Raw genomic sequence first — 24,481 nt, forward strand, 5'->3', positions numbered from 1 at the left:
TGATGGATGGGGAGGAGGATCCTGCCCCGGGGCAGTAGAAAGTGGAATGTCTTCCTGGGCTTCTAGTATGGGTTATTTGAGAGCATTAAAGGGAGGGTGTCCCCTCCCCACCCTCTACCATGACTAGTGAGGAGCCCTTATGTGGGGGAAGAGTCCAGGTGCCATCAGTCTGGGCATACAACTGGAGGCTGCAGGGTGAACCATCCCTTCGGCCCAGGTACAGCTGCCTGGTCTCCGTTGAGGAAGCAAAAAGATCTGGAGTGGAGAAAGAAGCTTGGGTTTACTGGCTGCGAGTCTAAGAGGGGGCGACTGAGCCTCTGATCTTTTTGTGAAACAGGCCAGCAATGCCCCTGTTGAGCAGGATTGCAGCTTTTTTGAAGCTGTTTATTCCCCCTCCCCTCCCAACCCCCACCCTGGGGCCTGACCCCATGAGCCTTGTCCCTTTCCAGGTTGAGTTGTACTTGTGACTAGCAGGTGGCGCCAAAGGGCAGGACGGATGCACCTGCAGCCAGGGCGTTATAGACTCCAGAACTCCCTTGACCAAGCTGAGGTGCTGGAGGAACTGGCAGTGAGAAGAGATGTTGCTAGTGCAGGTGCCATCCCAGAAGGGCTGGCCAGGCAGGCCCCACTCTCACCAGTGGCATCATCTCCCCCACCTGGAGTCTAAGGAAAGCTGACTGCCAAAAGGACAGTGGCTGATTGTCCGGGGGAGGCCCTGGTAGCTGACTGTGGTTTAAGATGGAGTCAGCCCTGGTTCCAGACAGTCAGTTCTGGACAGCAATGATTCAGCATTTGTTATATAACCTCTTGGCTATGAGCCACTTTTGTTCACGAAGAATGTAAAACTGCTTCACTGTGGTATATAGGTAGAGCGAAGAGGGTGTGAGTAGCCAGCACTCTCTGCTGCACCAGTAAAGCATGTAAAACCTCCCTCCATTTCCGCGCAAGTTTTTCTTCACTGCTGGACCAGAGCCCTCCCTGCTATCTGGGGGCCTTGGACCTGACACTGATGAGTAAGACTTTGGGGCCATGTCTATCAGGGTGACTTCAGGTTAGTCTTCTCCCTGCTTCAGTTTCCTTGCACATTACATATGGAGGTAGGCTCCAGTAACTCTCAAGATTTCAGGGGTATTCTCTATCCCTTCTCCCACCCCTGCATTAAGCTCCCCTGTGGCACAGACTTGAGGCAACAGAAGAGGGTTTAAATGCCCAAAAGTGTAAGTTTTATTTGTCAGCACAGTATGGAGCTAAGGCATGATGCAGTTGCTTCCAAGAACTTAAGGGACAGGAGAGGACTGGAGAAGCAAGCGTGGCTCGGGGCCAGCTGTGCTGGCCGCCTTCGTGGCTGGGGCCTGCACCTGCGCCTCAGACCCCAGCCCCAGCAGACCCAAGGCTGTGTTGAAAAGGTTGACAGGGGTGGAGCCGTCAGTGATGAGGGTGGATTTCAGGCCCAGGCTCTGAAGCAGTTTTACCTGGATGGAACAAGAAGAGGATGAGAAGACAGAGTCAGACCCTGGTCCCTTCTCATCCCCTTGGCCACCTCTCTAGGGTGGGCTGCCATCCACTCTGATCTGACACTGCAGCTGCCACCTGAGCCATCCTCTGGGATTAGTCAGTGATCAGTGAGAAGCATAAAGGGAGACTGACGGTTTCATCCTCTGGGTCCTAGAAGGCCTGAAAGATATGGCCCCTACCTGCAGTTACCTCCAGGGAGCTCACCATTTCACCCTTGGCTTGCTAGTTCTTTCTGTTCCTTAAATGCACCAAGTTTCATTCTCTGTGTGTCTTTGCACTTGGACCCTCTCCTGGGAAGTTCTTGTCAACTCTACATAGTGCTCAAGTATCCTCTCTTCAGAGTGACCCTCCTTAGACCAACTAATTAGAAATGTCACCTCCCTTTCATCATATAACCCCACTTGACTTTCTTCAAAGCACTTGTCACAGTGATGTCTCATGTTTCTTCCCCTAGAAGCTCCAGTTCACTGCTGAATCTGGTACAGTGCCCAGTAGGATACCATGCTCAAATGATACAGGTCAGGACATGCGATACAGGGACAGTTCCATCACTACCTCACCTCACCCCTCTGCTCCCAACATCTCTCTAGATGTTGTAGTTGCCTCCCTGGCTCTGCCTTCTTGGTTCTAAGTATGGTCCCCAGACACACACACAATTCCCTTGTACTCTCCTCACTCTCACCTGCATCTCCGGCCCTGCCACAGCAAGGTCCCTGATGGTGCTGGGGCCCAGGGCCTCCGTCATCTGCTTAAACTTATTCACCTCCACCTCAGCCAGCTGCTGGGCCTTGCTCACCTCCAGCTCCAGCTGGGCTCGAGCATAGACCAGTTCTAGCTCTCGTACTTTCTGTACCCGCTGGAGCTCAGCCTCCTGAAAGGGGAAAAGCCAGCATTTTTTCAATCATGTGGCCCCTGGGGACAGTCCAGCAAGTTACCTAGCCAGCAAGCCTGAGGGAACTGAGGTGGAAGGGGTGGAATTGTAAACTTACAGTCAGTTAAGTGTGAATCCTGGCTATGCCAACTTTTAGAGAGCGACCCTGGGAGCCCCTTAGATCCTCAGTGCCCTCATCTGTAAGATGCAATAATACCTACTTCATGGGGTTTCAAGCATTAAATAAGATCATGCATGTGAAACATACACAATACCTGGCACAACACTGTCCAATGTTTGAGCACCTGTTACACGTAAGATGGGTGTAATAATCTTTGATTTCCAGGCAGGTATTAAGTGAATTGATAGAAGGCAAAGGACTTTATAAAACACAAAGTATTTGATTAGAGCTGTACATTAGGGTACTTGGTATCCTACTCAGCTTCAGGCACTGCAGGGATTGGGCTTCTTCCAGACCCCAAAGCCCTACCCTTCCAGGGGCATTTCCCACTCACAGTCTCAATGGCCAAGGCCTCTGCCTTCAGCTTGGCCTGCAACACAGCGCCCTGTCCCTCGATGCGTGCCGCCTCTGCATGGGACTCAGCCTCCGCCTTGGCGGTCCCAGTGCTCTCCACTGCCGTGCTGGAGACAACCCCCGCACTCCCGGTCAGGCGAGACCCAGGAGAAAGCCCAGCCCTGCTCACCTCCAGCCTTGACTTTGGCTAGTAGCTTTCACAAACACACCTCTGGCGTCCCCCACCAGCTGCTTCACCAAGACTTTGGCAGGCCATCCTTCCCCCGTTTTTTAAAATCTTATTTTACTTTATTCTTTTAGTTCTTGACCCACCTCAGAGCCTCTAGCTCCAAGAGTTCCCTGCGAGCTTTCTCGGCTTCTGACTGGTCCAAGATTTTCTGTCGCTCAAGACGGCCACGGGCTTCTTGCTCTAGTCTCTGAGCCTCGTGCCTGGGTGGGAGAGGGGACAGGGAAGACACTGGTGTGAGGGGAGAGCTGGAACGGGAGCTCCAAGTGTGGAGACCCGCAGCCTGCTGGGTGCCCAGGACGGCCCCCGGCCCCCAGGCAGCACTCGACATGAAACGGGAGGAGGGCATGTGCGTCGTGAGCCTGGCACGATTCTGGGCTCGGGAACTGTGATAAGGCCCCTGCTTTCATGCAATTTACCTTCCAGTGGGGAAAGAAATGAGAATGATTTCAGATAAGGACAAGTTCCCTGAACATGAGTGATGTGATAATGAATTGGCAAAGAGGGTGCTGCCCCAGTGAGGGTAGAAAGCAAAGGGATCTTCAAGGAGGAGCCTGCCCTGAAGCTCCCAAGAACCCTGGGCACAGGGAGCAGCCCATGCAGAATGCCTGAAGCCCAACTGTGCATCTGAGCAGCAAAAAGGAGCTGCTGGGCCTGCAGCCTGGGAGAAGGCTGGAAGGTGAGGTGGGAGAGGCAGGGCTGGACTCCAGAGTGCCTGGAAGACCGCAGAAATGAGTTTGGGTTCTAGCACAAGCATGGTGAAAAGCCACAGGAGCAGGGTGGCACCTAGTCCCACTTTAAGTGGGCCAAACTATCTGCTGGGTAAGGAAAACAGCAGACTGACCATCAGGGGATGCCGTGTTATGCAGGGCCCAGCAGAGGGTGGAGATGGAGACCTCAGAGAGGTCCGGCCCACAGTGGGCAGCTGTCCTCACTCACTTGGCAGCTGCCTCCTGGGAGTTGGTGGTGATCTCGATTGCTAGCTGGACGCTACGCTGCAGGGCATCCCGGGTCCTCTGGTCCACAGGCTCCACTGACTGCACATCCACGCTGCTGACCACCAGTCCATTTTGGGGAAAGACAGCCCGGTCCCGGGGCTGGGGCAGGGCCTCACTGTCACAGCCCTTGGCTCCCAGAGTTTCAAAGCCAAAGACAGCAGTGCGGATGATGTGGGCTGAGTTCTTATGGAAGTCATCGAAGGTGACAGAGGCCACGGCCCCCCGCACCCGGGATGCTATGGCCTTACAGGCATCACCCACAAAGTCAGGCACGGAGAAGAGCTTAGCTGTCTCCTGGGGGTCCTTCCGGTTATGCAGCTCAAAGTGCCTATGAGCAAAGAGGGCCAGAACAGGGAAGTATTTTCCTCCAGGAAACAATTCTCTCTCATCTTTGAACGGGACTCTTACACCCACCCTCTGTAGCTGGGCAGGGTCTTTCAGGATAGAGAATGCTGGTTAGGACCCACCATGCGCCAGATGACATCCTAAGAACCTCACACATGTTCCCTTCTCGTTCTCTAACTCTGTGAGAGGGGGAGGAGCATTATCCTCTCTACGGATGAGAAAATAGAGGTCCAGAGAGATTAAGTGACAGATCCAGGTAGTGTGGTTTCCAGGGCCTATCTATGCTCTTAGCTGTCACGCTCTAGCACCCCAAAGGTAGCAGCGCCTCATCTGCCTCTGTCACAGTTCTGGCCGCTCAGCCAAGAGGTATAGAGCAACTCCTTGGGAGCATGAAGCATCGCTTCTGGTGAGACTTGTCTTCGCTATTTCTAGTCGCTGCCCTTCGAGCTCTAACTACACACAGGCATTATTTTCATGCTCATTGCATCCTTTCGTTGGCCTCTGGAATTGATGGTCATGTGTCATCCTCATTTTACAGATAGGGAAACTGAGGAAAGTGCCAAGTCACTGGCCCAGAACCACAGCTAGCAAATGGCAGGGCTAGGATGCAGACCCAGGCAGTCGGCCCCAGAGCACGTGCTCTTGACCTCCCGCCCACTCCCACCAGGAGTGTCTGATAGATCTTTTCATTGCTCTGCAGTTATGTGTTTTGCTGAACACAGGCTGAGAGTTTAGCTGGGGAGTGCCCTATCTTGTCCCCAAAGTCCTGCTCCCAGGATGGGAGCCCATATGCCCATATCTTCCCTGCCATTACCTGGGGCATCAGATTGGATTTTTGGGAGCCCCTGCATGGCCCTCGTGACCACAGCAGGGTCAGGCGCACCGCCCTCATCCTCAGCCCAGCACTTCAAGGAGGCATCTCTTGTTCTCAGGGTTCTCCTGGGGCCGCTCCAGCAGAAGCCCTCCTGGCCGCCCCCCGCCCCTTACCAGTTGTATGCGAGCTGCAGCTGCAGCCTGGCATGGTCTGCGGTTTCGATGGTGATGACATCTGTGAAGAAGTCAGGCCCGAGTAGCAGGCAGAGCACACGGCGGGCATGGGGACGCTTGGGACGCCCAGCTGAAAGGGACAACACCGTGAACTGCTCCTCAGGACCCAGCGTCACCAGCTCGGGCCCAAACACCACACTGCAGAGGGAGCAGGAGTCAGACACTGGAGAGCCTCTCCTGCCTCACTCCCCCTTCCCCGCGTCCAGCCCCTCACCGAGCTCTCTTCTCTCTGTAGTCGTACACCTGCACGGCAGCATTGTGCGGGACGCGGTAGCTGACCACTCGGGTCTTGTTCCGGGGAGTGGAGGGCAGAAGGGTCTTAGCCATCTCCTTCTCACCCCTGTCTGCCAGTGGGTCCTGCCCCTTTTTCAGCAGCTCCTCTACCCCAGGAGGCAGCTCTTTCTCCCACAGGACCTCGTCCTCAGTCAGCATGTATGTGCTTCCAATCACAGCACGCACCTCAAGAAAGGAGGACAAGGAGGGATGTCACCAGGAAGGGTAAAAGGGAGAAAGACCAACCCAGAACTGGTCTTGGGGGAGTGGAGCATTGTGGTTAAACACAGTCCTGGGGTGAGGCTCATTCCTGTTGGCCACTGCCGGCTCAGTCATGCTGGGCCAGCTGCCTCACCTCCGTACTGCAGTTCCTCATCTGCTAAACGGACCTGACAGACGCCAACTCATAGGGCTGAGGAATGAATGACATCTCCCATGTCTAGTGCTGAGAACTCGGCACATAGTAAGTGCTTGATACTATTTCTTCTGGAATTTTCCTCCATGGGGAAGCTTGGACAGTGTCCTAGGGACAGATGCAATCCTAGGAAACATGTAGCATACACTAACTGCCTGGATTCTGAGCTCTACTTCTAGGTTGGACTCTTAGAGAAAGAGGTCAGAGATGTCCTAGGTCAAACCAAGGTCGAGGTTTCAGGTAAGGGGGCAAAGAGGAAGGATTCCATCAGAGCCATATCGAGGAGGTGCATTCTTAGGGTTCCTGTGCAGTATCCTAGTCAGACCTTTATGCCAGGGCCAGATCTGCAGTGGGAACAGAGTCCTGGTCCTGAAGCCTGGTTCACCTTTTCTCTTGGGGGTTCTTAAAATTTGAAGCCAAATATTTAAGATAAATACTCCACAGAATCCCCTCATACCTACCAGCCAGCAGCTCAGCTGCTGCCACCAATGTTGTTGAAGTGCCCTCGCCACCTCCACCATGCACCTCTCCCCATCAGCGTCACCCACTTGCCCAGAGCCAGCCACCACCATGGCCACAGAGCAGTGACAGTGCCCAATCCTCAGCTATTACCTTTCCAGTCTTGATGTCCTGCACATAGATGCCCTCATTTTCGTCCAGGGGGATGGCCTGACGCTCTTCCACCACCTCCACCTTGGCAGATGGCACGTACTCCAGGGGCCCACGGATGAGCCAGTGGTCACCAGCCTTGCGTGAGACCTTCTCTTCACCTTCCCCCTCCTCCAGGGGCTGCAGGGCCCTCAGCAGAAGCCCCTGCTGCTCTGACAGCACGTACACATCCTCGATACCTCGTTCCAGCCTCTCTCCTGGCTGGAGGAAAAAAGACTTCTCTCCCTAGTAGGGAGACATGGGGTTAGTAGCAGTTGCCACCCAGGTTAGCAGGTGCCTTGGATGGCACCTCTCCCAACCTCATGGGGCCGTGGGCTCCTTTTGAGGACAGGAGCCCATAAGACACTTTTCCCATCCCCACACTATAACACAATGAAGTGTTATCTGGCCTGTGAGGCTCCCTACAAATGACTACAGATCTGGTCAAACCTGCCCTTAAAAGATTCTGTAAACTGTCAGGACCTGAATCCCCACAAGCTCAATAGCTTGTTACTCTTAACATATTGTTACTCTTTGTTTCTCCTATGTTTTGTTTTGGGATGGTATAGTCTAGGCATTGGCAAACTCTGGTCTTTGGGCCAAATCTAGCCTGCTGCCTTTTAAAAATATATACAGGGTGGGCAAAAGTAAGTATGTGAAATACAGAATTTATTGTATTATTATTTATTTGTTATTATTAACCTAGTTTTGCCCACCTGGTATGTATTGAGACATAATTCACATGCCATGAAATTTACCCACTTAAAGTATATAATTCAGTTGTGTTAGTATATCCACGGAGTTGTCCATCCATGACCACAATCTAATTCCAGAACATGTTCATTACACCCTGAAAAGAAACACTGTACCTAGTAGCAGTTACTGCCCATCCCACCCGTTTGCTGTCTCTATAAATTTACCTATTCCAGACAGTTCATGTAAACGGAGTCAAACAATATGTTGTCTTTTATGTCTAGCTTCTTTTGCTTAGCACGACAGTTAAGTTTATCCATGTTGTAGCAAGCCGATCATGTTCATTTCTTTCTATATTTGAACGACATTCCATTGTATGGATATACCACAACTTTTATACACTCATCAACCACTTTTTTCTGCCTGCTTATGCAAGTAAAATGGTACAGGAACACCGTGGCACTCGTCACTGTTCATAAAACAGCAGCAGAACTGAGTAGTTGCAACAGAAACCTCACCAGTCATGAAGCCCTAAACATTGGCAATTTGGCCCTTTATAGAAAAACATTTGCTGACCCCTGTTAATCCCTTATATAGTTCAGAGAGGGGCTAAGGTAGGGGCTGGGGAGAAGGGTAAACCAAGAGATTTTTTTTAATGCAGGATGACAAAGTTTCCAGAAATAAAGAGTTTCACAGTCTGCGGCACAGGACAGGGCCAGGGAGGCACTCCCAGAAGGCACCACGTGCGAGCTGAGGTCAGGGGCTGCTGGGGAGGTCATTGGGTCTGTGTCGCAGAGCTAGAACCTAGTGTGCGAAGGCGCAGAGGGAGCCATGACAAGCTTGGCATTTCCAGAATACATACCCAGGCTGGGAGGTGAGAAGGGAGTGCAGTCTGAGGCTCCTGCTATTCAAAGGCATTCACCCTCTGGGGGAGGTGGAGGCACTTACCTTAACCACAAGCTTTTGCCCCAGCTGGTTCTTGCCATCCAGTCCAACTGGGTCGAGAATCACACAGTAGTTGCGGGGGCCCAAGGTGGTAATAGGCACAACCCCCAGCACCTCCTCATAAACATCTGGCACGTGGGCCTCTGTGTCCTGCACGGTCACCAGCCACTCCTCCCCTGTGCGGCGGGTCACTCCCCTCAAGTCTCGGAAGTTCTGCCGAGCCTGGAGGTGCAGGGCTGTCTGCAGAGCAAGACATATTGGGTGTTTGAGTAAATCCACCTCCAACTTCCTCAGGGGACTTGGGAACCCTGTTGGCCACCAAATGCTCCCAGGTCTCAATGTCAATTTCTACTAACCTAAGAGGACTTTTGAACCCTTTCAGATGACCCAGGATACTCCTCAGGTTATCTGGTCTCTGAATTTTTCTTCTAGTGACCCTAGAAATATTGCTTTTTTTTTTTTACACTCCTATATCTGCCACCATTTCTGCCACTCTGAGTGTTCCCTACCCCAGGGTCTCTTAACACACATCCACCAGAGTACAGACCTTTTCTGTAAGGATCACAGCGTCCACCAAATCCAGAACCTCCTCAAACACTGCTGGGAGATATGCACCAACGGAGCGGACCAGCCATTCTTCTCCTGGGTCAAGTGTGAAGCAGTTAAGGGTCAAAGGTCACCCACGTCTGCTCCCCAGTCACCTGTTCCGAAGCCTCAACAACAAGGGACTCATGGGACTTTGTAGGCAAGGAGATGACACTGTCCCCAGGCTCAAGGGCCTGACAGGAGTCCATGTATTTATTCCTTTCTTCGAGGCTAAAGGAAAACTAACCCCCAACCAAGAAAATAAGAAGCCTTTCTAAGTACCTAGTTGTTGCTGTGTCAATACCTGCTATGACTTCTCTAAGCTCCAAAGACCAACTTGTTTCCTTCCCATAAAATGGGCAGCAGACTGCCTCTATTAGAATTGTAGATGTCGTTGAGGTTTTTGAAGAAGCAAGAGTGTCTGGTCCCAGTTCCAGTCTTGCTCTTCCTGGCCATAAACCCAGGTAAGTAACCTGATTTGTGTGCCTCCATTTTATTATACAGAAAATGAGAATAGTGGTGACTCAAGGTTGTTTGAGGACCAACTAAGTTATTATTTGTAAAGCATTTTGAATTACACATGGCACAGAATAAGCACTGCATTTAAGACACTGTAAATACAATTGTCCATTGCATGTGAACACCTGCTTTGTTGAACTAAAAAGAGACATAGCCACTACCCCCAGCTCATGAAAATGGGTGGGGTAGGGGAGGGATAAGGCATGTCAACATGATCATGATCACCGGATCAAGGCAGGGACATTGCCTGCATGACGGTGGGTGGGAGAAGCAGCTGTGGGCAGTCCCTGACAGCTTCTAAAAGATTCCAGGTAAGCACTTCCTCCCAGGCTGTAATCACTTATAAGTGACTTTTCCCAACCTTCCCCCGCTTCCCCTGCAGTTAAGGCAGTCAGAGCCATAGCCTGCCCACTCCCTCCTCAGGGCTCCTTCCCAATCCCACCTGTCACCCTCTCCTTGCCATCCCTGTCCCGGCACTCTTTGCGGGCCCTCAGCCGCAGGGCCTGGTTCTGCCTGATGATCGTGGCCTGGATGATCTCTACGACCTCCACCTCCTTCTGGGGGATATATGTGCCTTGAAAGGGGAGATGAGACAGAAGTGAAGATCAGACAATATTATGATGGGAAGGCAGGAAGCCCCTGACCCCACCTCCAGCCCGATGGGAAGAACTAACCAGGTCCTTCAAATAACCACTCATCTCCTGCGACAACCTTGTCTCCGTTGTTATCCTCAAAATCCAGCAACGCCTTAAGATGGAGTGCAGTGTTGGGCAGAACCACCTGTAGTGGGGTGATGTCCTAATAGGGGAAGAAGGGGGGTCATGGGGCATTCAGTGCTGTGACCCCAAGAGTCGCACCTGATACCTTGGAGGTTAAAATCCACAGCATCAATCTTCACATATGTCCCAAAGTAAGACTTGGAGTGGAATGTACAAGACAGGGGTAGCCCCAAAGCCATGTGCTCTGAGGAACTAAGACAGAGTGGACAGAGCAAGAGGATGCCACTGCTGATGAGCCAGGGACACACATTCCTCTGAAGAAAGTGCTTAGAAGCCATTCTGAACTAGAAATTTAGGCAGGAAACTGGGTAGAGGGCTTGATGGGAGATGTGGAAGACACATCTGAAAAGCTGAATTAATGACTGTCTCATGGCCTAGTGTGCACCGGGGCCCTGTAGGAAGTATAAGGAGGTGGGAAGGTATAAATTGCTATAACAGGCACATTTAAAGCATGCGATTTTGTCTCAAGGTTGCCTCCTGGTCACAAGATAGCCATTGTACTCCAGTCATCACATCTCCTACCCTCAGGAGTGGGGACCTGGAAACAAGTAGCTAGGCCTTTTAGAAGTTGGTAGAAGTGTTTCTACAAATAGGATTTCACTTTATCTTTGATCTGAGGGAGGCAGGAAAGTAAGGAAAGAGAGGCTCACAGAGGCTAAGGAATATGACCAAGGTCACACAATGAGTAAGGGATGGAATCGGGACTTGAACCTCAGTCTTCAGTGAAGCCTACCTGCTGCTCCTTATTCCAACTGGGTGGCCCTGGGGCAGAAGGTCAAGTAACTTTACTATACCCACTGACCACACCCTGGGTTGAAGAGTGGCAGAGCTGGAGGTTACTGCCTTGGCAAGCCCCTCCCTACACACCTTACATGTGCATGGCACTCAGCGAGTGGTGCTGGGGGCAGGACATACCCCCATCATCATGGAGTTTAAGTGCCAGCAGGTGATAAGACTTGGACACAGACCATTCTCTCTAAGCAGACTGGGGGCAGTGTCAAGGGAGAGAGGTTGCAGAAGTTCAGATGAAGGAGAAATTAGAGAAGGCCCTCAGAAAGTGGCATTTGAGCTGGGGCTCAAAGGGGGAGCTGGCTTTTGATAAAGGTGTGGGAGGAAGGGAGAAGGTCAGCATTATGGGAAAAGCACATAGCACAGTTGTGTTTTCCACCCCCCACCCACATCTACTCTATCACCACTTCTTATCTGTTCCACTGAAAATTCTGTCTAAATTTATCTATCCCTGCCATCGCCCTCACCTAAGCTGTCAACAGCTCTCTCCTGGAGGATGCAAGTCTCTTCCTAATTGATCTCCTGGCTACCACCTTTGTCTTCTTCCAGTTGTCCCCCAGGCCTTTGCAGGCAAGTTCTCAAGTTGGGTGCCTGAGTACCCAGTAGTATCACCAAGTAAGATTGGCAATATGGGAGAACAGACTTGGGGTCAGGGAAAGTGTTGTTTGGAAGTCCAGGACGAGGTGGCTGTGGGAGGAGGGCTTCCTAAAGGTACTTAGGGGACTCCGAGCTCAGGTATGGGTGTGTGTTTTCAATCCAGACCATGAAAGCAGGAGAGGACATAACACAGAAGCTGAGGGCAGAGAGAGCAGGGAGAAGGGGAGACCTCCCAGATGGAAAAAAGACATCCACAGAGAAAAATGTAAAGACACGTTTTAATAAGAGCAGATCAACAATGGATGTGGTTGAGAAAGCCTGTGAGACACAGGACTGTCCACTGGGCCAGCAGTTTGGGTGTCTTGGTGCTTTGTCAAAGGGAGTAAAGTGGAGGTGGGGCCAGGGGCCAGATGCAGGGGCTTATGAGGGTATAAGGCAGAAAACATCAAGTACAAGTTGTCATCCAAGAGTGAGTAGGGAAAGTAAAGCAGTAAATAGCTAGAAATTAGATTCAAGGGCCACTCACAAAAGTGTGTACAAATTTACCATTTCCTAGGACCCAGCAATTCTTATTAGTTTCTATTCTTAAAAAGAAAACAAAACAAAAAACAACTAGCATGCACAAGACATACAGACAAGAATATTTACCAGAGGACCATGTTTTTTTTCATATAAATTGGAAACCTAAATGACACCCAATAGGGGAATGGCTGAACTTCTATATATCACATAGAATTACAACAACAATTTAAAAAGATATGACTTATGAACCAAGATGCAGAAGTTCATTCAAAAGACACTGGCAAATGACAATGTGATACCCTTATGCAAATATGTTATAATACTTTTCTGGTTATAATACATATTTATGTGACTGCATAGACATTTCTGGAAGTGTATACCCTGAATGAATGGTAGTAGATACCTCTGGGGAATGGAGAGCAGATATTGATGGTGGAAATCAGGGAGGACTTTACAGCCTTATGAATACATTCCAAAGGGTCGCCAGTTCGATTCCCAGTCAGGGCACATGCCTGGGTTGCAGGCCAGGCCCCCAGTTGGGGGTGCACGAGACGCAACCACACATTGATGTTTCTCTCACTCTCTTTCCCCTCCCTTCCCCTCTCTCTATAAATGAATAAATAAAAAATATATTTTTTAAATTCAAAAAAAGAAAAACTTACAGAAATAAGCCTTAAAGACCAGAAAAGGATGGAAGGGGCAAAGCACGTTAATTAGCCAAGAGAAAGTCATCAGTAGTGAAGAAGTAAAAGACAGGGGAGAGAAGCTCTAGGTGGGGAACAAAGTTTCAAGAGATAGAAGGATAAGTCTCCCTGGGGCCACCTGAGGAGGGGAACCTCCTGGAGGCTCCAATGGGTGGAAAGGAGGTAAGGGTGGAACACAGATCCAAATACTGCCAGATGGCCTCAACTTCTAACTAAGAAGGTGACCAAAGTTGTTCAAGAGAGAGAGAGAGGGCAGAATATAGGAAAAGAGTAGAGAATAATATATATTTAGAAGCATACAGAGAAAAAAAGGAGAGAAAGCTGGCTGGGAAGGAAGAGAACTGATGAGCAGGGCTTGGGTTGGAATGAATCACTTGACCTACTATTTACTTGCGGAACTATGGTGGTCGTGGAGCCATTCACAGGCTAGGAAACCACTCCTGGGTGTGAGGACAGGAAGGGTAGGGGGCAACACTGATCCAGGACCTGGTTTCGCCACAGGTCCAGAGCACAAGTGTTCAACTTATGAGGTTCAATTGGAGTAGGAAAGCAAGACCAGGAAGGGAATCTGAGGCAGTAAAAAATGAGATCAGACTTCCGGCCAAGATGGAGGTGCAGACAGACACACTGCATGTCCCTCCACAGCTAAGAAGGAATACAACTACCTCAAAACTAGAGACAACCAGAAGTTCCAGAAAATCAAACTGCATGAAGTCCAGCAAACAAAGATATAAAGAAGAAATACTCATCCAGACAGGTAGGAGGGGCGGAGCCAGGGTGGAGAGGACGTGGTGTGGTGGTGGCAGCAGCAGCAGCGGTGGCAGCAGCAGGCTGGCAGAAAGCACAGTCACACGTTTTAAAAAGTCGGGAGGGACACCTGGGGAGCGTTCCCAGCTCCTAATCAGGCCTCGCAGCTCATGGTCCTAGCACCAGGGAAAATCAAATTTCATTGCTTCTGACTGAGCAAACCAGTGGGGGTTGGGGCAGAGGCAAAAACTGCCAGTCTCTCAGCAGAGTCTGCTTGTTTAAAGGGCCCCCACGGTCCTAGAATGTCCACAGACCCACACACTCTGGGAACAACAGCCAGGGCAGCAGCTAGAGGGGTGCCAGTCCAGTGTGGAAGTGGGAGAAGTTCCTGGAAAAGGGATGAGTGCTGAGCAAGCAGCATTGTTCTCTCTCGGACCCCTCCCCCACATACAGCACCACAACGTGGTGAAACAGGTCACCCTGCACTGACAAATCCCTAAGGCTCCGCCCCTTACAACCTAACAGGAGCAACAACAGCTCTAACTGGGACTCAGAGGCAAACGAACACAGGAGCCTGTCAGAATGAGGAGACAGAGAAGTATGGCCCAAAAGGGGGAATGGATCAAGGTTCCAGTGGGAGAACTAAGCAATGAGGAGATAGCCAACCTCACAGATGAGGAGATAGACAACCTAACATGCAGAATTCAAAACACTGGTGATAAAGATGCTAACAGGCTTGACAGATATGCTTGAGTACGGCATATGCATAAGAGAAGAAGTGAAGGATATGCTAAGTGAAACAAAGGAAAATCCACACAAAACCAATGGTGAAAGGAAGGAAACCGGGGTTCAAATCAATGTTTTGGAACATAAGGAAGAAAAAAATAGTCAACCAGTGCAGAATGAGAAGCAAGAATTGAAAAAAAAATGAGGAAAACTTCCCAAATTTTGCAAAGATGGATATGCAGGTCTGGGAAGCACAGAGGGTCCCGTGTGAGCTGGACCCAGAGGGGAGCACACCAGGACATATCATGATTGAGATGCCAAAGGTGAAAGATAAAAGAGAGTCCTGGGGGCAGCAAGAGAGAGGTGGAGAGTTGCCTACAGGGGGTGCCTATAGGACTATCAGCTGATTTCTCAGAGGACACTTTGCAGGCAGGAAGGGACTGACAAGCAGTATTCAATGTGATGAAAGGTAACCTGCAACCAGGATTACTCTATCCAGCAAGGCTATCATTTGGGATGGAAGAGCAGATGAAGTGCTTCCCAGACATGGTGAAGCTAAAGGAGTTCATCATCACCAAGCTATTATTATAAGAAATGTCAAAAGGACTTACTTAAGAAAAAGAAGATCAAAACTATGAACACTAAAATGACAACAAACTCACAACTATCAACAACTGAATCTAAAAACTAAAAATAAAATCCAACTAAGCAAACCAGAATAGGAACATAATCATAGGTATGGGGATCATTTGGAGGATTATCAGCTGGGAGTGGGGAGGGGGAGAAATGGGGATATGGTACAGGGATTAAGAAGCATAATCAGTTAGTACAAAATAGACAGGGGGAAGTTAAGAATAATATAGGAAAGGGTGAAGCCAAAGAACTTATATGCACGACCCATGGACATGAACTAAGTGGGGTGGGATTGCTGGAGGGAAGTGGGGTACTGGGAAGAGGGGAGCAAAGGGGGAAAAAATTGGAACTACTGGAACAACATAATCAATAAAATACACTTAAAAAAATAAAAATAAAATAAAATAAATAATAAAAATAAATAAATGAAAAAGAGATCCAAGCCCTGGCTGGTGTGGCTCAGTGGACTGAGTGCTGGCCTGTGAACCAGAATGTCACCAGTTTGATTCCCAGTCAGGGCACAGAACTGGGTTATGAGCCAGATCCCCTGTTGGGGGCATGCAAGAGGCAGCTGATTGATGTATCTCTCACACAATGATGTTTCTCTCTCTCTCTTTCCCCTCTCTCTAAAATAAATAAATAAAATCTTAAAAAAAAAAAAAAGATGGGATCCAAAGCTTTGAGAGGACCTAGCAACAGAGGAGGGCTAGGAAAGGGAGACAGATGGTAGGAAGGAGGCTGGAGTTTAATTTCAGAGGTAGGGCAGGTGGGAGAATAATCAAGTCCAGACTGGACATGGCAGTGGGCAGGGCTGAAACAGAGCAGAAGAAGCAGAGTCAGAGTTGCAGTCAGGAAGGCCAAGTTGTTGACACAGTCATTGCAAGAACATTTATGAGGCCCTGAGGAGGACAGCGAGGCAAAGGAAGGGAGGCCCAAGCCTGGTGCCACCCTCGGTGAAGACTGGGAAAAAAGGTGGTGCAGGAAGAGGCAAGTCCTGACTCAAGAGAGGAAAAGAAGCATCTCAGAGGCATTGGGCTCTGAGGAGGGAGGGCCTGGTCCTCCTAGGTTGGAGCACATGGGGTTTGAGGGGATGAGCTGCTGTGGAAAGCAGAAGTGAAAGAGGCAGGGACGGGGAATGCTTCCTCCCTACCCTAGGGAGGTTTTAAATACTCGTGTTCCACCACCTCAACTATTCACCACCCAGCTGGGGATTTAGTTGGTCTGAAGTAGGCCCTGGATATGGGTGATTTTCAACTTTTGACAGTTTCAGACTTAAATAAAGGTTATTGTAATGCAAAGAATACCCCTACATCCTCAGTCAGTTCCTCAAGGGTTAACATTCTAATCATTCTTCGTCACTTTCTAGCTCTGCACACACACTTTTCTGCAGAGTGTTTACATCTAAGTGGACAGGAATGCCCCAAGTTCCCTGGGTCATGCTATTATGCTTCCAGGATCAGGAAGCAGTGCCTGGGAGAGGGACTCAGAGTGGAACAGTATAAAAGGGCAAGAAGGTGAGGCAGAAGAACAGTTATGAAAATAGAGACAGGATGTCCGCCTGCTCAGGCCCAGGGCCCAAGTGCAACAGGACAAGGACCTGGCTGCAAGTATGGGCCTTGATGCCTTCCTGTGGAAGAATCACAGGCATCTGAACCTGGACCTCATCTTGTCCACCACTGCTGTCACTGCCCACCAGTGTCTGGCACTGTTTCAGTGTACAAAATGCTTACTCTTGGCACAAGTCGTTTAGTGCCAGACTGGTCGGGAGCTTCCAGCAGGCTCTGGAGCCTGATTGTTTGGGTGGTGAGATGGGCTGACAGCTCTCAAAAAAGGGGCAAGTAAGTCTGTTGTGGGTGTGTGAGGAAAAAAGGGGTGTTTGGGGAATGGTGGAGGGGCAATGAATCAATTCTACCTCTGGTGAAAAGCAGGAAATGTTACCCCCCAACTCCCTCCTATGGCCCCAACTTGTTTTCCCTTCAGAAGGCAATGTGGAGCCCTAGGACAAGATGGCAGCATGGGGAGAGCAGATCAGATACCTTTTCCAGTATCTCCCCTGGGTACAGGGGGAAGGGGTCCTGGGCCCGCCGGATCTCCAGGTCAGCGTGGCGGAGCCGTACTTGCCCCGTGACATCGAACAGCACTGAGCCCTGGGCATCCCGGGACACTGGGTTGGCCACTGTGCAGTAGTGGCGTGGGGGGACAGTCACCATGCGCACAGGGGCAAACAGGACCCTGTTGGAGGGTGAGAAGTGGTGTGAGGACCCAGGAGACTTCCAATCCCAAAGGAGGCAGTGAATGGAAGAGAAAGGTCCCTGTGGCCGAAGAGGGCCAATCCACAGACGAGACAGACGATCGTGCCAGCTGGACTAACAGGCCCTCCTCAGCCCCAGCTGCCCCACAGCCCAGTCTTGACACCAACCTCTCATTGTCCTGTCGGATGTAAGTCTTTGGCCCAGTCTCCACACGGGACACATTGCTGTTCTGGTCCAGCACATGAATGTAGTGGTATGGGGGGATACGGATAATGGACTCTTCAGTTGCCATGGTAACTCCTGTGCCTAGGGCAGCATATAGAGTGATAGGTGGGTGGACAGAAGACACAAGGTGAACACAGGCCGGGGCCTAGGATAAGGCAGGCATGAACCTGAAAACTGGCTGGGGTTCGGGGAAAAGGACCCCTTCTCTTTCAACTCAGATTATTCTACCCTTCATTGTCCACATGCCCACTTCTTCCTTTTTCTTCCCATCCAGAGCAGAACAGAGTATCCAGATATCACCCCTGCCAAGATCTGCCAGACACAGTTAACCACAGAAGCTCAGGGTTCTCGCTGATCCTTCCCTTCATTCTGATCAGCTTTACAGCCTGAGCTGCCTGCATTTTCGCAGTCTCCAACCCCCGCGGTGTAGGAGGAGCTGGGAGTGCAGGTCAGTCTCTGGGGGTCTTCTCCAGTACAGTGGGGATTAGTGGATCCTCTAGGGAGCAGGCAGTCTTATTTCAGTGGATCCCAAGGACCCAAGCAATATTCAAATATCAGCCCATAGCCCAAGAATATTTGCATAATCTTTATCTGCTCCTCCCCCTCTACCCCTGTGCTTTAAGTGGTCCTGGGATCCCTGACGGAACTGATGCTCCTATAGAATCAGCTGGATAGACACAGCACAAATTATTCTAGTCCTTTTCTCTCCTTTCACTCTGGTTCCTTGCCACCCCCAACTCCCTGCTGTCCAGAGTAGGGGTGGGGTGAGTGAGAAGTGAGAAGGGGTAAATGAGTACTGTATTCCACCTACCCCACCCTCCCTGCTCCTGAACCTCGGGCAGTTCCACCCAGTGCTTGGTCCATTCAGGAAGTCGTACCTTCTACATAAACCCCATCCCTGCTGCTTCCAGCTGCCTTGGACTTTGGACAACATGGGCCTTTGAGTCACGCAAAAGGAACCCAATTTACTAAGCAACTCAAAGCCTTATCTTCTGAGACTTTGATCATCCAGCTTCCAACCTGGGTGAGAAACAGGAAGCAGGAGGGAGAACTGGCACAGGAAAAACAGGTAGGAGCTACGACATTACAGAATCAAGTGGAGGCCCACAAGTTTTACTTCATCTACGTAATCTGTACAATTTCAATGTTGGGGTTTAGAAACAGGGAGTTTTCACAAACCCCCAATTCCTGCTTTCCTTGAATTAGGAGCTAGGCCCTACATTCCCACATAGCAAAATTGGCTAGAGCCAAGTAGCAGCTATGCCCTTCAGCTGGGACACAGATTTTCCTGCTTACCAGTCCCCCCCACTCCCTGCCTTACTCCTGGGCTGTTGTACTCATAAGTACCTGCCTGGCTCCTGCTTAAAATGCTCTAACTCAGCAGCACAGCACCCAATAGGACTTTCTACAATGATGGAAATATTCTAAGTCTGCACTGTCTTTGGACTGGCCACACGTGGTCACTGAACACTTGAAATATGACTAGTGTAACTGAGAAAGTAAATTTTATATTTTAATTAAAATAGCCAAGTGTGAAGGTACCCCATATGAGGTAACGAATTGTTAAAAAAAAAAAAAAAGAAACCCCAAGTGTGTACAGCTGAAACTAATACAAAATAACATTGAATGTAAACCGCAATTGAAAAAACAATAGCCAAGAGTGGCTGGTTGATCCCGTATTAGATAGTGTAGCTCTAAGTAGCTAAGTCCTAGATAGGGACAGTGAGTCGTTCAAGGCCACACAGCAAACTAGTGGTACTATCCAGAAGAGAATCTGTCTCGATGGAGTGCCCCTCTCCAGCAGCAGCACAGTACAGTGGTTAGAGGTGCAGAGTCAGACAGCCTGGGCTTCCTTACAATTCTGATCTGTGGCCTTCATGCCTTGCATTGTTTCCTTAATGCCTTACCTCATTTTAAAAGAGGTTACAGTTTTGATGTTTCGCTGGTACACTTTTCACATCAGAGGTATGTTATTCTGTTCCTCATTCTTTTATCTTGCAACTTTGTATGGGATTTGACCTTGATACTTTTCCGATGCTTCTTTTTTAGGTGACGTGATTTCCCCTTAACTTGTAGGAGAGTGGCTTTTCTAAAGCCAGAGCTCCCTCTTCTGCTGATGTAAGGTAGTGTTTGAAAATACCAGGGCTGGCGTTCTGCTTTTGGGGTTCTGTTCCCCTCCTCACTCTCATCTGGACCTTCTCTTTTTTTCCTCTCTACTGCCCCATTCTGCTCAGCTATGCTTCCAATCCCAGAAATTGCTCCCTGATGTGGGGCCCCATGTGCTCCCGGGGGCTGGAAGTGTTCTTGGTTTGAAACTTACTGGATAGGTGATCTTAAATAAGTCCCTTGTCTTCCCCCTACCTGTTTCCTGGCCAATAAACTGGGAGTAGATAGGGCATTTACCCAAGTTATGAGGGCTGAGTTCATCATAAAGCACTTGGAACAGAGCCTGGCTCTTCAGAAGCACTGTCTTACTGCTGAGGCCTGAGGTGGCCTGAGGCCGCTGCCTTATCCATTTAGGGCACGTGACCTAGCACCAGAGGCTCCCCCTCGCTCTTGGCACCTCAGCCTCAATCCTGTGCACTGGTCAGGAATGTGGCAAGTCTGTGGTTGCCCCAGCTGTGGGGCTAGAAAAACAGAAAAGGGGCATCTGGCAGCCAAGTGAAGCCTCTCCCAGCTGCTCCTTTGCCAGGTTCTCTGCAGGGTGGAAGCCTGGCCAGGAAGCCAGATGGAGGAAGAGGAAGAGCTAGGGACGTAGGCGGAGGTATGGACAGGGCTCCATGAGGCCCCACAGGGAAGATTTGAACTCTGGGTTATACAAGGCTGGGAAGCAGGCTCTGGAAAAAGCCTCTAATGGCTCCTTGTTGGATGATCCCTCCCACCTGCTATGGCTGAGGCCTCTCACCATCTGTCACCCCAGCTGCACTCAGTCAGCGGGGCTAAGGGCCTGGCCCAGCTCAGTGACTCAGCTTCGAGTCATCCTTTCAACTGATCAAACTGGACTTTTGCCTTGTTCTGAAGCTGAGCCAATGCCAATAACCCTTGTTTCTATACCAGGACTTTGTCTTACTTCCCTGACCACCCATCCACCAGGCTCTAACGCTGTGCCTTCCACCTAGACCATCTGCCAAGTTCACCCAAGAACAGACTGCCTTTTCACTCACCGTCCACAGAAGTGAGTTTCAATGTAGGGCCTCTTGGGGGATCTACAGAAACCATCTGACGCAGGCAGCATGTTTGTGACAAGTCTCAGATTTAGACTTTTGTGGTTTACCAGGTGACATATATAGTTAGAGCATTTTACTTCTGATGTGTCAGAACCCTCGAAACACAATGGTTAAGGAGTCTGTTGACCTTTGGAAGGTCCTGCCCTGGACTTGGGTTTGGCCCCAGATTCTCTCATAGCTCTCCCTTCAGTGCCTGCTTCTGAGACCTGTCCTAGTCAGCTCCCTGGGTACATGTCCAGACTTGCCTGATCACATGTCCCTCAAGGGTCACGAGGCTCCTGTGTAATAACCAGTCAGTTTTAACCCAAAGCTTTCTGGCTGCACCACACCTCCACACTCATATACCAAGACGGCTGGGGTAATGGGTGGATGAGCAGAGAACAAAACAGCCTGTAAGGGGAAACTGGGTCCATCCTCTAGTTAAAGAGGCAGCTCTTCACCTGTGTCTTGGCTCAAAAGTAAACTTATGCTGCAGCAAAATTTAATTAATGAGCAACAAGTCACTACATATCAGAGATCTTCAGGGTCAGTTGTGAGTGGCTGACTGAATCTTAACTGATGCCCAAGTGGCCAGCTACACTGCATATTGGTCTGCAGTGAGCAGCAGCAGCAGCAGCAGCCTCAGCCTCGCCTGGAAACTTGTTAGCAACGCGGAGCCTTGGGTCCCACCTGCGAGCTGCTTCATCATTTGGCATCTTAACTAAACCCCAACTATTTGGGCTCACTTTTAAGTATGAGCAGCTCTGGTCTACAGTGGCCACACTCAGCCCTGACTGTACATTAGAATCACCTGTAGACCTTTTGGAACTACCCATGTCTGGGGATTCTGATTTAAATGGTCTGAGATGAGGCCCAAGCAGTGCTATACTGTATTTAAAAGCTCTCTCCTGACTCATAGAGCAAGAATTTTAGTCCTGTCACTGTCAGCATGATCTGGAGCCACTTGCTAGCCTCTGAGGCTTACTTTCCTAGACTTCGAAGTGGGAATAAAAGTGACTATTTACTAGGTTTGGATACTGGAGATCAGTGAATTTTAGAGGGTTTAGAGACTGAGGACGTCTAGGAGGAACAAAGATGAGCTCAGATTACAGACTGTTGCTCAAGGGCAGGGTATTTCATTGGTCTTCCCCCAGCGCCCTCATCTCCAAGGACAAGTAGTCCCCTAGCCAACACAACGCCCCCTGGCCAAAGTCCCAGACCCTTGGTCCAGGCACACCTGCAGTAAGAGGTGAGGTCAGTGACTCAGCCTTGTTACCACCACCTCCATCAAGCTTAGGTTTAGAAAAATGCACAGAAAGTGCTGCACAAACAGGTGCTCATCTTCCCAGTTTCCCTTCACTGACTTTACACATTCTAGTTTTTGTTTGGAGAATGCCAAAGTCATATTACTCAGGTACTGCAGAAGCTGCTTTCACCAGACAGCTCCTGGTATAGGGAAAATTATTTTCTGCTTTAGGGGACTAGAGTGAAAATTTTTGAGGATTTGTCTCACATAAGTCATTTAGCAGCAAAACTTTAGGGACTTTTCTTCCTAGGAAAGTCTTCTCTGAGCTACAGCCCACCTGGGCCACTTTGTGGGAGGAACAGCTCTGCCAGCTCAAGATGCCTCTCATCCTACTTCCGTCTGATCTGCTGCGTGCTGCAGTTCAACATGAACCACTGAAGGCAAGGATTGCCTCGATTAGAAGTGACCCAGGAACCGGTCTTCAGAAGCCCTGATCCGGATCAATGTTTTCTAAACTCATCCAGTCATAGGACTCAGCTGAGAGTGCTCCCAGGTCTCACAATGGGGCGAGGTATTCAAGAGACTCTGGAACTTGTATCACCGGCAAGTGCCCCTGGATTACAGCTCCCACTTATTAAAAACTTAAATCTGTCAGGCATTGTGTCAAATACCTTTAATTAATTCATCTGACCCTCACAAGAACCTATAAGTTAAGGAACTTGCTCGCGATCACAGATCAAAGGTTGAAGCCAGAATCCCACCCCAGGTACCAGGACTGCAGAGCACCCAAACCAGGAGCAGCTTGGCTTCTTGGGCACAAACGTCAACAAGATTCTAAACCTAGAACAAGGACTTGGGTGGGGCTGGGTACTCTCCAGGAAATAGTGCCAATGACAATTCAAAGGTGAGCATTTTCTGCAACTTGGGAGGGCAGCACCCACAAGTTAGCCTGAGTTACCAGGGAACCCTCAAGTGGCTGCCTTATCTACTCATGGCTTTGGGGAGCTGTCCTGCCCAGAAAGCACCAACCCAGGGCAGGTTGGGTGCCCTATGTGTCAAGGGCAGAAGACAGGAGTTTCTAGGGAATCAGATGGCAGGCTTCCTGATAGCCAGCCTTTACCCCATAACCCAGGGGTCAAGCCAGGCAAGGAGTAGAACACAGAGGACATCTGTCTCCACTACTACCCTCCAACCCCTCCAGGCTTCACTCCTGAAATCTAAGATCCCCAGAATTACATAATTACATGTTGTTGGGTTCAAATGAGCTCCCCTCCATACATACATACATATATATATAAAGGAGTGGAATATTTATTTATTTATTTATTTAAGTCCTCACCTGAAGGCATACTTATTGATTTTAGAGGGGAAGGGAGGGAGAGAAACATTAATTGGTTGTCTCTCGTATGTGCCCCTTAACTTGCAACCTAAGTATGTATGCCCTGACCAGAAAGCAAACCACAAGACCTTTTTGATTTACAGGATGATGCTCCAATCAACTGAGCCGCACTGGCCAGAGCTGAGCTTCCTGTTTTCCACTTTCTGCTCACAGGGATTAAAAAAAAAAAAAAAAAGTCTTGCTCACCAAACTCTACTCCTTCTGGAAATCAAGCCTGCCTTAAGATCGTTCTGCTAATAACTTCTTAAATGATCTGCAAAGCCCACAGCTGGCATAGCCCTGAGTGGCATACAAAAAGGGAGGAAACCTCAATATTTGGCAAAGTTGAGGGATCTCAATGGGGACAAATCACATTCTAAGAGCTCAAGGGGACAGGCCAGAGCCAAGGTCCCCAGTTAAGAGAGCCCAGATGAGGACAGTAGGACCCAATTTAATTCCAGGAGGGAAAGTGAACAGACCCCCTTAAGCTTCCCCTATTCTTACTTCTGATGTGGGAGACTGAAGTCAGAGAGGCCCGAGATTTTGGAGGTAAGGGGTGTTAGCGAGTTGGTAAACTGATCTACCTTTACTTCAAAAGACAGAAAAAACAAGGAAAGCAAAACCTTCACCCACCTTCCCCTTACTCTGCTCCAGAAAGGACTTACCTGCCCCAGCCCAAGGAAGGCCCTAGAAGGCAGGACTGGGCTACAGTGCCTTGAGGGACACAAGGCCCTGCCACTGATTCGAGGTTTGGGGGCCAGTATGAAGTACTCACATCCAGAAGTGAGGCTGACTGCAACAGACTCCTCCAATTCGGGAAATCTCAGGGACCCAGCCCAAGGGATCACTTCCCGGCAGGCAGGGCAGGGCAGGGCAAGCTCGGGGGTGGGGCTTGGGCATTTAAAGGGCCCTTGCAGCTGGTTCTCCTTTTCTTCTCTGGGCGGCTTTCACTGTAGCTGAAGGCACTGCAGCTCATTTAACACTCAGGGCTAGCTGGCCTCACTGGAAAGAGACTGTGAAAAGTCAGAGGACCTAAGGCAGGTGCTTGATTGAGTTCACCTC

The 24,481-nt window shown here is 49.8% G+C and overlaps 1 protein-coding gene across 4 annotated transcripts; it reads right to left on the minus strand.

Moving 5' to 3' along the window:
- Positions 1-1,200: 1,200 nt before the first annotated feature.
- On the minus strand, positions 1,201-24,354 carry MVP (major vault protein). 4 transcript variants are annotated; one of them, XM_090277575.1, is made up of 15 exons: positions 24,195-24,354; positions 17,532-17,670; positions 17,149-17,344; positions 10,290-10,413; positions 10,058-10,189; positions 9,059-9,153; positions 8,515-8,751; positions 6,838-7,119; positions 5,752-5,996; positions 5,478-5,675; positions 4,087-4,473; positions 3,234-3,350; positions 2,902-3,028; positions 2,198-2,386; positions 1,201-1,472 (listed from the first exon to the last, which is right to left on the minus strand). In XM_090277575.1, the coding sequence occupies exons 2-15, from the start codon at positions 17,654-17,656 to the stop codon at positions 1,278-1,280; spliced, it is 2,649 nt and encodes an 882-aa protein (XP_090133701.1). In that variant the 5' UTR covers positions 17,657-17,670; positions 24,195-24,354; the 3' UTR covers positions 1,201-1,277. The 4 variants fall into 4 exon arrangements, 3 of the variants coding, with proteins under 3 accessions (XP_090133701.1, XP_090133700.1, XP_090133702.1); XM_090277574.1 differs by having other exon boundaries at positions 24,085-24,263; XR_016511190.1 differs by lacking the exon at positions 1,201-1,472 and adding an exon at positions 2,505-2,584 and having other exon boundaries at positions 2,322-2,386; positions 24,085-24,263.
- Positions 24,355-24,481: the final 127 nt, after the last annotated feature.

This window comes from Furipterus horrens, unplaced genomic scaffold, assembly GCF_987537825.1.
Source record: "Furipterus horrens unplaced genomic scaffold, mFurHor1.1.pri manual_scaffold_5, whole genome shotgun sequence".
Classification (NCBI taxonomy): Eukaryota; Metazoa; Chordata; class Mammalia; order Chiroptera; family Furipteridae; genus Furipterus; species Furipterus horrens.